The sequence below is a fragment of the Tetrao urogallus genome (assembly GCF_951394365.1).
Source record: "Tetrao urogallus genome assembly, chromosome: 2".
Taxonomy (NCBI): domain Eukaryota; kingdom Metazoa; phylum Chordata; class Aves; order Galliformes; family Phasianidae; genus Tetrao; species Tetrao urogallus.
The window spans coordinates 59,401,077-59,417,286 of record NC_136814.1 but is presented as its reverse complement, the minus strand read 5'-3'; the positions used below and the strand labels follow the sequence as shown (position 1 = coordinate 59,417,286).

The window sequence follows — 16,210 nt, the reverse complement described above, 5'->3', positions numbered from 1 at the left end:
ACCAGAGCACTAATAAAATAATTTTAACAGTGTTTCCTTGTAATTACTACATATCTTCATTGTGAGCATTGCAGGCCTCCTGCTGCTCTTTAATGCAAAGAAAGTTGTATTCATTTCTGGCAACTCTCACAAAATTTTATATTGCCGTGTTTTTTCATCAGGTGTCCTCATCCACAGAATGTTATATACTGTTCAGTTGACTCCAGGAGAAGTTGTTATATATTGTGTGTACCAAAATAATCATCAAAGCTCAAGTTTTCTTTTTTTTTACACAAACCATCCTAAAATAAATAAGGTTAGAGACTTAATTGGAAGAGGTCTCAGTTTCTGTTTTTTTTTTTTTTTTTACATCTGAGCCTCTGAGACCTCCAAACTCCAGCCTTTGTCTAGCTCATAACCATTACAAATATCAACACATCTTGAGTGTTAGCAAACATGCCTTACTAAATATTTTCCTCTGAATTTTCACTCCTCAGTGAATAGCGAAATCTATTTTAATGCACCAATTTTCATTAACAGGCTTTACAAATATCAGCAGGATTTACAAAACCATCATAGTGATCATCCGTAAAGCTCATACAGATGTATTTTTGTGTTCATGAAGGAAGCAGCTGTTTGTTGAATTTAAGTTAGTGAAATCTTTTTTGACATACAGACTGTGAACATCATCATATTGGCATGCCCAATACATATCAACAGTTCCTGTTGTGTTTCATAGCTTCAAGGCTTATTAGACCATTTCTCTGCAATTCCCTGGGCAGTGTTTGAGCCACAGATGTCGAAAAGAAAACAGACGGCAAATACACAGGAGAGTACAGAAAATCCTCTACTTCCTTTGTAGACTTAGTCTATGTCCACTAAAACTGTATTCAAACAGTGAACAGAGTAAATGGCAGGAGGAATTTGTCAAATAATAGTTCTAAATCTTTTCAGTACAAAAGATGTTAATGACAGATACATCATGCTCTCTTTGGCTCGCAGAGTTCTCTCATTTGTTTTCCTGATACATTGTGAGTTTTTCATAAGTTGGGTGACTTTCACTACTAAAACACAGGAAATGGTCTACTAATATGAGCGCGTATGAGTGCATACATGGTTTAGAGGTTACAGGCAAGATCAGAGTACATACCAATTTATATTTTGAATGATCTGACTGTGGCAGCTGATGTTGTAGTAAATAGGCTCCGTCTGCATCTATACTTATCCCGCGTATTTTGGAAATATGAATTTTCAGGACCTAACTTATGCTTGTTTTTGAAAATCTGACTTGGTCATTGAATTTGCCCTTAGAAGTGAATGATGCCTAATATTGCCACAACCAGAGTTTGTCTCCACTTACTGTTTTGCTTTCTGAAATTCACCTTGTTTATTAAGTAATTCTGTGATTCTGTAATTCAATATATAATAACAACCCTGCTTGATAGCCTTTTCAGCCACGTTATTCAGAGTTAAGTTTTCAAGTGTGGGCTTTCATCAGGATTTGTGTTGTGGTTTAACCTGGCAACAGCTCAGCACCATGTAGCCATTTGCTCATTTCCCTCCAGGTGTGATGAGGGAGAGAACTGGAAAGGAAATAGAACTCATGCATTGACATAAAAAATACTTTCTAAGGCTTAAAAAAAAAAAAAAAAAGAAACAAAAATGTGATGATAACTATCCATACTTATATATCCACAATGCAAGTGCTCACCACCTTTATGACCTTCTGCATGATGTCACGCAGTATGGAACACCCGCCTGTCCTGGTTCAGTTCTGCCCTGCCTACTGTTGCTGTGCCATAAAGGCAGTGGCTCTTCCTGTCAAGTAACCTGGCTTGGTCCCACATATGTCCCAGCCCTTCAGCAACAAGTATGGGTGTGCTATTAACACTGTTTCAGCTGCAACCAGAAAGATTTGTTTTTACTAGTACCCGGAATTAAGAGACATAAGACTGTGACAAGTATCCAGACTATTTTTTGAGCAGAGGGAATAATGCAGTATTTTACTGGGTGCTCAAAGACAGGAATAAAATATAGATCTGGTAGACTATAGGATTTTTTTATTTATTAGCACTAAATTGCTAGCACTAGGATTTTTTTTTCTTGTTAGCACCAAAAGACTATTATTGGACAACTTATTAGCACTAAAAGACTATTATTGGACAAAACAGTCTTGTCACAGTATACAACTTAATTTTGAAATGATGTTTTGAGGGCAGTGGAATTTTCTAAATGTTGTGGATTATTTCAGAAAATCAACTGGGCATAAATTCTGGGACGTAAGAAAGCAAGATGTTGTGAAGTTTATTTACATAGCTAATTATAAGTATATAAGTGTTATAAGTATTTCAACGTGTGATTATATTTACTTCGCACTTGTGTTTTTAACCTGTAAAGTTTTGGTCTACTGCATCCTGTGTAAGCAAATGTAGCTGTCTTTAGAAGAATTAGAATATTCTAATCACAGAGACTAGTTTTGATCTTTGCTTAGCTCCTCCTGTTCCCTTTTAACATCATCTAGCAGATGCATAACAAATAACTGGTTCCTTCCAGCCAGCTAATCCCTTTCCTTTTTAGGCAATACATATTTCATACTACGTCTGCACTTTTTAGTTCATTGTGACTCTTCTGAAGGTACCACAAATAATAAAATAAAGAATGCCAGTAAGTTCTATTCATTCATGCTGCTGCTCTGATAAGAGACTAGAGGTTAAGAATTTTCCATGGCAACTAGAATGAATTAAAGGTCTTCTATGAATATGTGATGGAGTTTTATTTTCCTCGTTCAGGAAAAAGTTGATGTCTTAAACCAAAGTTGCTCCAAATATACTAATTCTTCAACTTCTTATGCAAGGTTAAAAGGCCAATGTACAACTGAGGAGTTCTAACAGCCCTGAGTACAGAAATAAAAATAGTCTTCTGGATTGAGTGTTGGGGGGAAAAAAGCTCATTTGCAAGAAACAATAGGCAGGCACTAGACTAGCAGCTTTGCTGCAGAGAGGCACAGAGAAAGGAAAAGTTTATTGTGTATGAAAGCTTGTGGCCATATGTAAATATATCAATTTCTGAAAAATTTGGGTTGTTTATTCCAAAAATTCATGGTTGCTTTAATCATCTTTAAATGTCTGAAGTTAGTTGTGACGATTCATATAATTGAAAGATACATATTTACTCACAGAGCACGTTAATTGCTGGATCATGCTGCTGTGCGGATGTAGAATCACAAAATCACAAAAATATTTATAGTCCTTCTTGCCATCTGTTAAGTGGATGTGCTCGGGAAGGGTAGTCATTGATTTTTTTTTTAATGTACTGAAATTCTGCATGTAATTAGGAACTTGAACTTAAAAAAAAAATCAGCTGTGCTACAGAATAATCACAGATCAATTGATATGTCAGTCATGTTGTTATCTGAAACCTCTCTGAAATCTCTATCAAGTTACTTTTGTTTGAAGTAGTACAAAAAGGAAAAATATGTGAAACTGAAAAAATTACTTCTTCTGAAGGAAGGGAAATTTGGACACAGCATATCAGCTATAGAATGGCATTCTTTTCCTTTTGTCTTGGTAAGCCTAATTAAATAGTTACATTTTAAATTTTTATGATAATTTTAATTATTAATGTCATCAACACTGAAAAAAAAGTAGGTTAGGTGTGGGGAGAATTTGACTCTGCAAAGACACTACTTAAAAGCAATTTTTTTTGCATGACTGAGCACATGTGCACAAGATAGTCACACTTTACAATGAGGTTACACATAAATAATTTATGAAGAGTTGGTAAATACTGTAGGCTATTACAGAATCCGCAAAGTTCATAGTTTTGTTATAACTATGTATAGTACCCTCAAGTAATGTTCAACCAAGTATAATTTATGAAAGTCATATCTGTAGTATTATTTATGATGTATATTAATCATTCATTAATCCTTTATGAACTATTCATAAATGCAATCTTAGTTGAGAGCATGGCTGAATCTCTTGCACTAGCTCCCTTGTATCAGCTGCACAAGACTTGAAGGTTGCAGGCTTCTTTTCCCTTTTGTTTAACAAGCTGAGAAGTCTTTAGACAAGGCAACACATAGCAGCTGTTTCCGTACAGATTTCTACACAGAATTAGAAGACTAAGACAAGCTTTGCAGAGAAGCAGTGCTTTTAATCAGCTGTACAGAATCTTTTTTCTGATCCTTCTCCAATATTCCGGCAGAGTTGCTAGAATTCTGCTTTGCAGAGTCCATGTGAGAAAAACTGCATATGATCTACACATAGTAAAGTCTCAGATATTGAGGACTCTTGTACAGTTTGGTAGATTGCACCAGCAAAATATGAGCCAAATGAGCACAGGAGGGTTGCTGTGAAATGTGCTTGTCCATCAGTCCCTGTGGTTTCCCATAGGATAATAATCAATATAAAATGACTGTATGGTACAGATTAGTATAATGTTTGGGAGCAGATCCTGGCTTCAAGAATTATTCTTCTGCTTCAAAAAAAATCTGCCTGTCAAGGTGCAGCTACTTGCATTTCTTGCTGGCAAACTCAGCTGATTTTCATGTGAAGGTATGATTTTATTGGTGTTCTTTTCTTCTTTAAGTGTACTGTGAAATCTCTAGCTGAGACATTTAGTACCAGAGTACCATCCCAAAATTAATTCCTCCCACATTGTTTTGCAGGAAACAGATCTCATTCTGACATTTAATATCTCAATGCATCGTTCATGGTGGATGGAGAATGGACCAGGATGCACCGTGACCTCAGTAACACCAGCCCCAGACTGGGCTCCAGAGGATCATCGTTATATCACTGTCTCGGGGTGTTTTCTTGAGTATCAGTACATAGAAGTGGCTCACAGTTCTCTTCAGATCTTCCTTGCAGTAAGTATACAATAGATATCCTCACTCATGTTGCCTTTTTTAGCTTTCTTCTTGGAGAATCTTACTACCAGAAAAGTAGAGTGTTGTGGCCTTTATTTAAAAACCTTGTCTAAATGTTGGCATTTTTAATATATAATTAATATATTCATATATGTAGAGATAAATATATATGTAACTGCAAATAAAATTGTTGCTATGCATACAAGTTTTGTCCAGTGCCTGGGTACATAACTCCTACCACATAAACTTCTCCTTAAGAGATTCCAATATTTTGTCCAAAGAGGGGCCATACAGGCAAAAGAGAGAGGATATTTGTTCATCCTGATCCTGAAGTTAATGTAAATCATTGGAACAGTTGCCAACATCCAATATGGCCACCAGACAATCAAAAAGTGAACAGCTTCCCTATCTGTCTTTTCCTCAGTCTAGGTGTAAATGGCCAACAACAGGTGAGTTTAGGCAAATATATCTCTGTGTCAGTACATCTCTGTGTGGATTCCATGTGTGAAGCTTAGTGGCAGATTCACCTGAAAGTTGTCGACGGTTTACGGGCTAGTTCAGCCTGGTTCCATGATGAGCAGGGCAGAGGGATCTGAGGATCTGCACCTCCAGAAAAAAAGGAAACAGGGGATCCCAAAATAATTAAAAACAGCAGCACCGACCTGAGAGACTAATTTACTAAATATAGTATCGGAATGCAAGATAACACACCATAATACGATATAATCAGAATTGAAGCTAATAAATCAAATATAATGAGAGAGAGAATGTCCGAAAGGGTGGGTAGGCTTCACCACAATGCTGAGGTGAGATGCACAGGCCAGTTGAGCAGCAGGGAGACAGGAGCAGCACCCACAACGAAGAGCAGGCGAAAAAGAGCATCAGGTGAACTTTCCAGGAGTTAAACCTCCTCTCCCTGACCGCAAAGTCCCCTGGGGAATGTAGTTCTTTTTCTCTTCTGGGCAGGTACCCAGGACTTGAGCATTAAGAGTTAGACTCCCAGTGTCCCACGTGATGTTATGATGTGGAATACCGAAAATCAAAAATCACAAAACTGTGACAAAGTCCATCTACCTCCCAGGTCTCTTCCATACACCTCAGCTGGTCCCACTATAGGAAAGCATAAGGACCCTGACCAAGTAGTTATTAAGGCAGGCACTGGGCAGATCTGAAAGATAAAATAAATTTCTTGCCCAGATACATCACATCTTCAATTTTGGCAAGTTACAGCCGATACAAAAAACAACAAGACAAGTACAAAAAAAATAATAAATCAAAGTGACTAAGTCAATGAATTAAAATAGCTTTACAACATTATTTACAAGCAATTGTTATTTACTCAATCATAACTCAGAGAAAGATATCTGGTCCTTTTTTATTTTATTCTGGGTTTGGATTGTTGGTTTTTTTGGTGTGCAATGAATAATGAACAAAAACCTCAAGGTATATATAGTTTAAGCTTGATTCTTTTCTTGGTACAACAAGGTTTTTCGTGCATCTCTGCCTAAACAGAAATGTGTTTCTAGATAAGAAAGTCTTTACAAAGCAGGAGAATGGCACAGAATAACAAACCATCAGTCATCTGGTAGCTGCGGGCAGCTACAACTATTTTTATATTTCCATTCATGGTACTGCAAACATAATTATCATAGATAAAGAGCAACTCAGTAATAGTATGGGCCAGTTTTCCAGACCAGGTTCTTCAAACTTTAATGTTTATATATTTTCACATTTCTGATAGTGGGCACGTTGTTCTTTTTCTAATAGAAGCACTAGCATAATGTCGCAATTATAAAAACGTGTCGAGAAAGACAGGAATTGCTTGGTGTGACTCAGTAACATATAACACAAAGCTGGAACAAAACATATTTCTTTGTTTTCGGTAAACAAGCTTTCAACAAACCCAAACCTTGCACCAGATTTATCTCCCTTTAGTGGAAAGAAATTAATCTTTCCTTTCAATTTCCTTTTATGGGCACTTAAGTGGATCTTGCACTTTAACTGTAGATCTATAAATTGCTACCTGCAAATTGGTTACTCGCTTCCTATTTGTGATTTCATGACAGTGATCAAGCTAATGTTGATCTTGGCTTTTTCACAGACTGGTGGCACTGCGGTATTTTTTTAAGGATGTTTTCTACTGTCTATAGACAAAAAGTTACAAAGAAATTCGTCTCCACTGAGGCCCATTTACATCAGTCTTTGAAAACATTATGCTGTGTATAGTTTGTATAGCTTGCCGGTAAGGTTGTATGGAAGCTGGGTGACAAAGTTTATGCTCGACATAGACGTGGTGTTTGCTGTGGAATACTTAGTGGAAGGAATACAAGAGCTAAAATAAAAGCTATAAATTCTCCAGTATTTATACTTTCTAAAAAGAAAGACTTAAATTAGGATGTGGAATATTTCAGAACTGCAGACAGACTCTCCTGAAGAGGTGCAGAATATTTATTTTCTGCTAGTCACCTTATCTCCCCAGATATCTCCCTGAAAACAAAAACCACCAGACTGCAAATGATCCAAATGCTACTGCTAATTTTGTGCAAGTAAGCACTGATTTTAGTTTTCTAAGGGCGAAATTTTGTAGAACTTTCTTTGATTTTACTGCCTATAAAAAAAAATGTAGTAATTAAGACAACTAGAAGGTTAAATAGTCCCAAATTTCAGAATCCTCAGCATGTAGAGTGATATTGTTCATTGCATAATACCTGGCTTAAAGACTAAAGAGAAATGATGGCGCACAGATGATTTGCTACTGCAGAGTGGGTTTTGCACAGGGTAAATAAATGACTGGATAAAATTCCTACTTCAGCCCACATTGCAGAAGTAACAGAAAATTGTGGCTGGTGGTCTCTGTGCTTTGACTAAATGAACATTTGTTGCTTAGAAAAGCTTCAAATTTGGGAAAAATATTTGAGACTTAATATGTGCAAGGAAATGTTCTGATAAAACAAGACTTCTCCTGATTTGGCTATTTAGCATTTATGTATGCAAAGGCAAGGTTGGAACAATCCACAGTGATAATGGGGGCTGCAAAGCAGCCACAACCTCTCCTTTGTCTCATACCAAACAGCATTTTATCTGGTGGTTCTGGTGGGAGACTACAGCCTTTACAGAGCTGTATCAACCAATCCTTGCATCAGAAAAATAAAAAAATAATGCACAATTATATTTGTCTTGCAGCCATTCTCCTTTCAGCGCATCTTTCTTAGCCACTAACTGATTCATCTTTGTGAAATTGACTTATTTATTTAATTGCACTGATTTTCATTCCACTGATGTGATGTTTTTTTCTGAAACATTTCACCACCAAAATGTCAGTGCCACACACCATGCTTGTCACTTTCCCTTTTGTGCTCTATAGTAATACCTCCTGCATGGTTCTTTTGAGACTGAGCTGAGCCTTGGTGCTATCACTCTATCTGTGTGTATTATCTTCTTCCAGTAAGTTAAAGAGTGTGGCTTAGAGTGAGAAAGGGAGAAAGTGGAGAATGACGATATATGTGAAGTGTAGCTTTGCACCCTGCAGTGATGCAAAATATGTAAACATACTTTTCGGGCACCACTTGCAGCAGGCAGCTGTTTTGAACTGAACAGAACTGCTAAGGGTAGGATTTCAGTTCAGTTTTGTGTGAAACCCAGAGGTCTGGGAAAAACTGTGGGGACAGTATTTCTATTGAATGATTCTTGTCCTCCCCAATTCTTGGTGAATGCTATAGATGTGTCTGAGAAGGTAACGGCTTCACATCTGAGGTGTCACTGAATTTTGCCAACAGTAATTTTTAATCATCAGTGCTGATATATGGTCAAAAAATATATCACTTCAGCCATGGCTAACCAATTTGCCTTGTTGCACAAACCCATTTGTCCCTGCAGCCTGTGCTCACATACTAGGCCAAATCCTCTCCTTTACTTGTCTCTCCCAGGAATACTTCATTTGCAAAGCTGTGACATCTGAGTACTTGGACCATTTGAAGTTCTCTGTGAAGACCACAGCTTGTCCTGTATGCCTACGTATTACCAAAATTAATTGGTCTACTGATGGCATGACTTGGATACTCATATGTTTCATATTTTAAAGTGTCCTTATGGCTTTAATGGATATTGATTCTCAATGCTTACACTAGAGAAGCTATTTCATTTTCAGAACTCCTGGGTTATCTAGGGCAGATAAATTACTGATCTCTGGAGATGATTTTTCCAGGTAAAGAATGAGGCCAGTAGTACTAATGGAGATTTGATTTGGTACTGTTTTGTGAAATTTGAGTTGCATTCTGCATACTGTGTATGTAGTGAAGACTGAATGAAAGTTCCCACCAATCCTCAGACAATTGGAAAAAAGCAGGAGAAAAAACATGGGAAGGCAGTGCTTGGGGAGGTACAGTGAAGACTGTATGCCCCTGCTAACCTTGGCATGTAATGTCAGTGCTTAGAGAGGGCATGAGCTTTATGTATTGATAGAAAATGCACCTTTTTTTGATACTGTGGCCAAGAAAAGGTCTCAAGCTCACAGTCTCACGGGTACTCACATGCATCAATGTCAAATTCTAGCTACAGATTCAGTGTACAGTTTTCTTCACTTGGGCTTTTTATTGAACTCATCTTAGTACAGCAAATGGAAATTATTTCAGTTCAGACCCTGAGCTGTGCTTCAGATCAATTGGTTCTGTTTCCAAGCCTACCATAATGTCCTTGAGAAAGTCATTTCTTCTTTCTGCCTCTTCCCAAGTGCTGCAGTGAGAAAAGCATTCTTAAATTGTTCATGTTCAGTTTATAAGATTGTAATGTTTGCATAGATAGGGATCCATTCATCTCTCAAAAAAACTCTGAACGCGGATGATACCCAGTATAGTAAGGCTGTTTTCTGGTACAAAAGAGTTACAATAATGGTAATTGCATTTCATACAGAATCAGAGCTTCTGTAGCTTCTCTACATCTTCCTTCTGCCTGTGTTCAGTGCTTTGATTATGTATGACCTGCCCCCACTCCGACAAGGCTGTTTTTAAAAATAGACAAATTAAAATCCATTTGTAGATCAAAACTCTCAAAATATGCAAATAAAAGATTAACCATGGTGATAAGTTTGACAGAATTATGTATCTATTTGCCAACACAGGATTTAAAGAATTTATTATGCTTGTCTTTCACTCCTCACTTACCCACTCACAAGTCTATTGATTTGAGTGGAACTAAGTGACTGATCTATGGGAATAAGACTAATGTGAAGGAATCACCTCAGCCAATTTGAATTTGTGAAGGCTGCTCTGAAATAATGCTTCCTATTTCATTGTTTGCCCACGATGTCATAACCAATATGGGTGACCTTCCCACCAATATTCCATTACATTTTGTTCCCATGAGGCAGACTGCAGCAGAGAGCCAGTCTGACAAAATGATGTCAAAGTGTGTATGAAGCAAAGGCATGTTTGAACACCTTGATGTGGAAAAAATGGCACCCACTGATATTCATTGACACTTCTTGAATGCGTATGGAGACCAGATAGTGGATATGAGCACAGTGAGGCAGTAGTGATGTACTGATGTCTTCCAGTAGTGGAGACAGCAACAGTAGGTTACCTCCACTGGTGCAGATTTTTACAAGCATGGCATACAGGCTTTTGCATGTAGATGATGAAAATGCATAGCTAATGTTGGTAACTTTGTAAAGGAATGGTATTTTGTAGCTGAGAATTTGCTTTATCAAGTGGTGTTATTGTATCTTTGTATCTGTTGTTGTTTCTGTAGAAATAAATAGGAGGCATTATTTTCAGGGCAACCAACATAGTAATACAGATATTGTAAAGATAAGTGTGCAACATTATTCCAGTTAAATGAGTAGGGGACAAGCATTTCTTACATACTGTATCTATATTATTGATGATAAATTACATGCCAAATAAATAAAACCTTAAGTAAACAGTTACATGAAAGTATTGACCATATTCATAGTGGTCTTTTTCACTCACTTTTATGTGCTGTGCATTAGTCTTAATTCCTTTCTGTTCCTTCCTGAGCGTATGCTTTATGCAATCATTTAAATTATTATTTCATGCTTTAAAATTTGTAATATGTAATTAACCATCCATACTAGTTACAGTAAATGTATACTGTTTGGTATTCTGCAAAGTCTGTATTGTAGTACCTTCCAAGCTACGATGCTGTCAGATTGATTTAAAGCATCATGAAACATAACAGTGCTATTAAGAGGCAATAATAAAGCCAAACAGTTAGGACACCAGCTTCAAAATCTTTGCTTTGTTGTAGACTTACAGTACAACCTTTGGCAGGGTGCTTAACTTGTGCCAATTTTTTTCTGTACTACATAAACAATAGTTCCTAAATACCTCAGAAAGATGTTGACAGGATAATTCCATTAAAACACTGCAAAGTAATCAAGTATTAAATTAAAGTGGTCTTAGAAGAACAGAGAAGCAGTAACAGTCTCTGCTTCTCTGAAGGATTGACAGTAATTAGAAGTAGGTACTCTAAAAATCTTAATGTTAGCATAGCACAGCTGATGTTGTAGTCTCATGTCCTTGTGGAGAGATGGAAGTAGATTTACTGGGTGAGTGATGAGGAGGAGAGAACAGCAGAAGTTAGAGAAATGGTGCTCTTGTACATTAAGTGTTAGAGCAGAAAAGGAAAATGAGAGTTCTGTAGGGAAAAGTATATTCTTTTTTGGGTGGGAGAAGGAATATATTGATAAGACCTGAGCAGAGTGAAAGACCTGAAATTCCACTAGAGACTCCCAAATGACAGAGCAGGACTAAAAAAAGTGTGCAATGAGTGTAAATCATAAATATAAGCACATATTTCATCAGGACAGACTATATGACAGGAGCAGAGCAAAAGAGTGAAATACAGAAGAAGAGGGAGGGAGTCACAGAATTGCATGAAAAATAAAAGCAGTTATACCATTAGGATTGAGGCAAGGACCAAAATGGTGTTTCTCTGAGTCCCAAAATACTCATGAGTGAAAACAAACAAAAAATTATTTGACCCTGGATACTCCAGCTTGAAATGCCTGGGTCCTTTTGTCAGAGCTACAAAGGCTCAGGGCCAGGGATCATCTGAGAGCTTGTACAGTGTAAAGGGTCTTCAAATGAGTTCAGATGGATAACATTTATCTTTTAGGAAGTGCCACAGCTTGATATAGGCTTTGGGTTTTAATAATTACCCAGCACATCCCATTTTTGTGCTCCAAATGTGCATAATGAGATATGCTTAATATGTACGTGTCAGATATGCTTAGCAGTAAATTGACATTGGATTCTTAATTTCCCATTCCTCAGTTCCTTTGTGTTGATCATGAGTAGCATATATTAAATCTTTTTGCAGTAAAAACCTGATGCCGTTTTTCCTTTCTAGACAACACAAAACTTCTTTTGTTCTGGAAGTACATCTTGCACGCAAAAGCTCTCACTCAGTTTTACTCTTGCTCATTTTCTTCCCCCACCGCTCTTTTGACCTCTTCTGCATATACATACGCATGCATATACCTTGCACGTTGGTTGCTTTCTCCTGAGCTAGAAAAGTGATGAGAGTATTTATAGGTGAGAAAGGAGATAAGAGTTCATGTGATCAAATTTTGACTCTTTGACCCTAATGGGAAAAAATAACGTTATTTAATTAAGGTGGAGTTCCTTTTTAGGGCAACACAGAGATTGAAGTAAAATTGATTCTTAATGATACAGATCTGTATTTTAAGAAAGACTGTTTTCTCACAGCAAGGTTGGGCAAAATCAGTACAATGGGTATGAATTGTTGTAAAGTGCTACTTCAATAACATTGTTGTGCCGTGTTAGCAGAGGAGCAACATCAGGTTCAGGCATCTTTGACATCACAGTAGAGTATATTTGCTGTTTCTCTGTTTGACAATAATGTTAGAGCATGCCATTAGTTTTGAAGGATTATTGTAAGAGTTATCTTTTTGCTTACACATGTTCTCTGTAGTTACTTCTATCATATTTTACCTGCATTTCTTTACCAATACTTGCAGAAAACAGAATTGTACACATCAAAGCATAAACTGTTTTTTAATGAGCGTGGAGCTTTGTAAGTGAAATTGTACCATTCATTTCCCTAGAAGCTTCCCTTCCCTTAATGAACTGGGAACACTCATACACAGCTAAGTTGTATGATAATTTTCTGAAAATAAATTTGCTGCAACTCAGTGGAGAGATGTCAGCTTTAAATAGAGCTACAAGGCCAGTGCGCATAGGATTTTCTCTGAGAGGTTCATCTCCCTGATGGATAGAAAGGCTCCAGCACCAGCATGAGCTGAGACTGGAAGAAGCAGTTCCAACTCTCACAGATCCTCTTATACAAGCAAAGGCAAATGGTGAATGTGATTTGGGCAGGAACAGAGTTGTGATTATCAAGAGCTGAACATTAGAGTCATTACTATGGGGCCTAGAGGGAAGTTTCCTGAGAATTTGTTTTGACCATCTCATATGTATTCCTTCACACAGGGGACTCTGATTTGGCCTGACCCTGTAGGGATAAATAGTCATATGATGCAGCAATGAGATTATGGTTCCCCAGGTTCAGTGCCTCATGGCTGTCTTGGGGCTATGTGATGCTGGTAGTGCTGTGTTACCTGGTGTTGCTGGCTAGCTGATTTTCTTCCTTGTACAGCTGGGATTTAAATTATTCTTCAGCTTCTGTACTAGCACAGTTCTGCTGTGATTTTATGACACTGCTCTAGTGAAAGTGCTGCAAGTAAGCCACTTCCTACTATACACAGCTCAAAAGCCTTGAATTTAGGGTCATTTCATGTAGTAATCTTTTTTGGGTTTTGCATCTTTTGAAGACTCTGAACAAAGAGCCTTGTCCATTTTCTTTCTACAGATATTCTATGCAAGTGAGTTTGCATAGTAAAAAAAAAAACTTGCTTTAGATGGAAGAATAATGTTAATCTGAATAACAATAATATCACAAGCTTCTATAATCTTAAGTAATTAAAAAAAAAGAAAGCCCTCTTCATATTGAAAATTTGTAGTGAACTGCTAGGTTCACCAACCCCTTTCCTGAGCTGATTGTGATGGCACAAATCATCCAATGGAACACTGCTCTTTAAATGTCTGAAAAAAGCCTCAGTATGAATTTACCCCAGCATTTCTCTGCTCAGTATTCTAACATTAAAATACTGCCTTATAAAAGTGAAAGCTCATATTTTGTCATTTTGTTCAACACCTTGTAAAGGACATTTTCCATTCTGAAAGAAAGTAGCCTCAATTCATGAGTAAGGTAATCTTGCCTGAATGTATGTGAAGGACTTTGGTACTGAGATATTTTCACCCCTCAAAAATGCAGAAAATACCCATGCTTTGGCTGTCTTCCAGGCAAGGGTTTCACATATCTGTTGAAATTTGTCTATTCCATTTTATGTAGTGTACTTTCATGTTTCAGCTTTCTGAGTGGATGAAAGTATAGATTTATCTCTGAAAATGTAAAATTACCTATTGTGCAGTTTCAGTCATGACAATCCTGGTCATAATGCCACAGTACAGAAAATCCGCTCTACACTCCAAATTCTCCAAAGACAAATAATGTGTGCTCTATGACTCACAGCAACTGCAACTGAACCTGTATCGACTACTAAATTTCTAAAATTCAGTGTAATTCTAAATTTCTAAAAAACAATTCAGTTGTTTTTGGTGTAACTAACTACTCCACTAAAAATATTAACTATTTCTAGGGAAAGTAGAAATCTTAGAAGCATTTAGATGTACTTTATGAGCGTGTAAAATAAGAGCATTAAGTATTATTACATTATGTACTTTGTAAATTTTTTTCACTACTTCCCAGCAAAGACAATGTGACAAGTCCATTGCATTCTAGAAAGTACGTAACTTTCTGTTGTAACCATATGTCCTAGGGCCCTTGGAGTATGTATCCTAGGCAGGTCAAGAAAGCAAGATCAGAAAACTGCTCCTAATATTTTTGCTGATTGAGGTTTCTCATTGCAATCTCAGAAGTCGGTCTGAGTGGAAATTTTCTGAAGAAACAGGGCTCTTGGAAAATACATCAGCCCTAAACTGTTTTGTCCTAGTATGACAGTGACAGTGAACTTCATCTAATGTGCAGGAAGTGTGAAATAACGTAGTACCTGTCTTCCTGCTAGATTTCTCAGCTAGCTCCTTTGGCTCTGCACATTCACTATGTTTTTTCTGAGATGGTTAACCACCTGCTACTGTCAATGTCGTTTATCTAGCCCAGACAGCAGCAGGGCATAGGGGCAGGGACTGTGCAAACCAGGGAGCATCCTTACGCATAGTTTGGGTCTGCTTGCCTTGTTCTGGATTTGAAAAGACCTTATTTGTGTGAACAAAAGCTATGCCATACCTTTTGGCTTCCAGGCCAGAAGGCAGTCTCTAGGTTATTTCATTTGTTAATCCCCCTGTACATCCACCATGCCAAGGCAATTGCATACATAAGATCTGAGATACCTAGAGCTGCAGTAATATCAGTGTTAGCCAGATTTGTAGCTAGTGTTTGAACCATGCTGTTGGGCCAGAGCATGATGTCCAAGAAAGGACCATGAATTGTAACCTAGTAACATGGAGTCAAATAGTCATTATTTGTAGAAAAATTCTCAATTTTCTACCACTCATGTAGCACATGAAAGTCTATGCAGTACAGTGAGTATAATTCTCTGCAGACACATTCTAAGGACTTTTAGCTCTTGTGACTTCTACAGTGCTGCAGGGTAAGGAGAGAATGTTTTTTTCTATAAATTTGCTGAAGCTTTCACATGAATAACAGATTTTAAATTCCAGGTAATACTCATTACTGAAAAACATCATTGTTTTATCCAAGTAAAGAAAATTACTGTCTCTTGAAATCAGAGATAATCTGTCTTTGCACATATGCTCAGTAAACATCAGCCAACTCTCACCATTTCTTTAATAGATGTTACTTTCAGCTCCGGTTGGACAGTTAGCATATTTTCACACTGCTGATGTGTTTGGGGGAGACTATCAAATGTATTCCTTAGCAGTATCATTCAGCTAAAATGCAGTACTATTGAGACAGCAGTTTTTCTGTTTCCTACTGCTTGAAAGTGATTGCCATAAAGCGATTCCTGTTTTCATAACCAATAGAGCAGATTTTTTTCCAGCACACATCATTCTTTTAATGCTAGCCTTGGGCTCTGTTATCTTAGCCTCCAGTCTCTCCCAAAATGTACAAATGAAATAATTAATTCTTAACATATACAAATAAGAAATGAAGCATTGGGACTTTGCCTCTACTTTATTTTTATTTTTGGATGTCTGGGGTTTTTATGAACAGATCAGTCACGTGGGATTAGTCACAAGCTGAGGAAATAAAGGATCTGCAAAATCATAGGGGCATTTG

General features: G+C 37.3%; 1 protein-coding gene across 2 annotated transcripts in view; it reads left to right on the top strand.

Moving 5' to 3' along the window:
* NKAIN2 (sodium/potassium transporting ATPase interacting 2) overlaps positions 1 to 16,210 on the top strand; it is a gene marked incomplete at both ends in the record, with an annotated part of 499,830 nt that overhangs the window by 427,004 nt on the left and 56,616 nt on the right. Inside the window, one exon of one of the 2 annotated variants that reach the window (XM_079550097.1) lies at positions 4,649 to 4,849. The exons of the other annotated variant lie outside the window; for it this stretch is intronic. Within the exon in view, the coding sequence (XP_079406223.1) occupies positions 4,649 to 4,849 (201 nt within the window). The remainder of the gene's footprint in view (positions 1 to 4,648; positions 4,850 to 16,210) is intronic. 2 annotated transcript variants of the gene reach the window in all.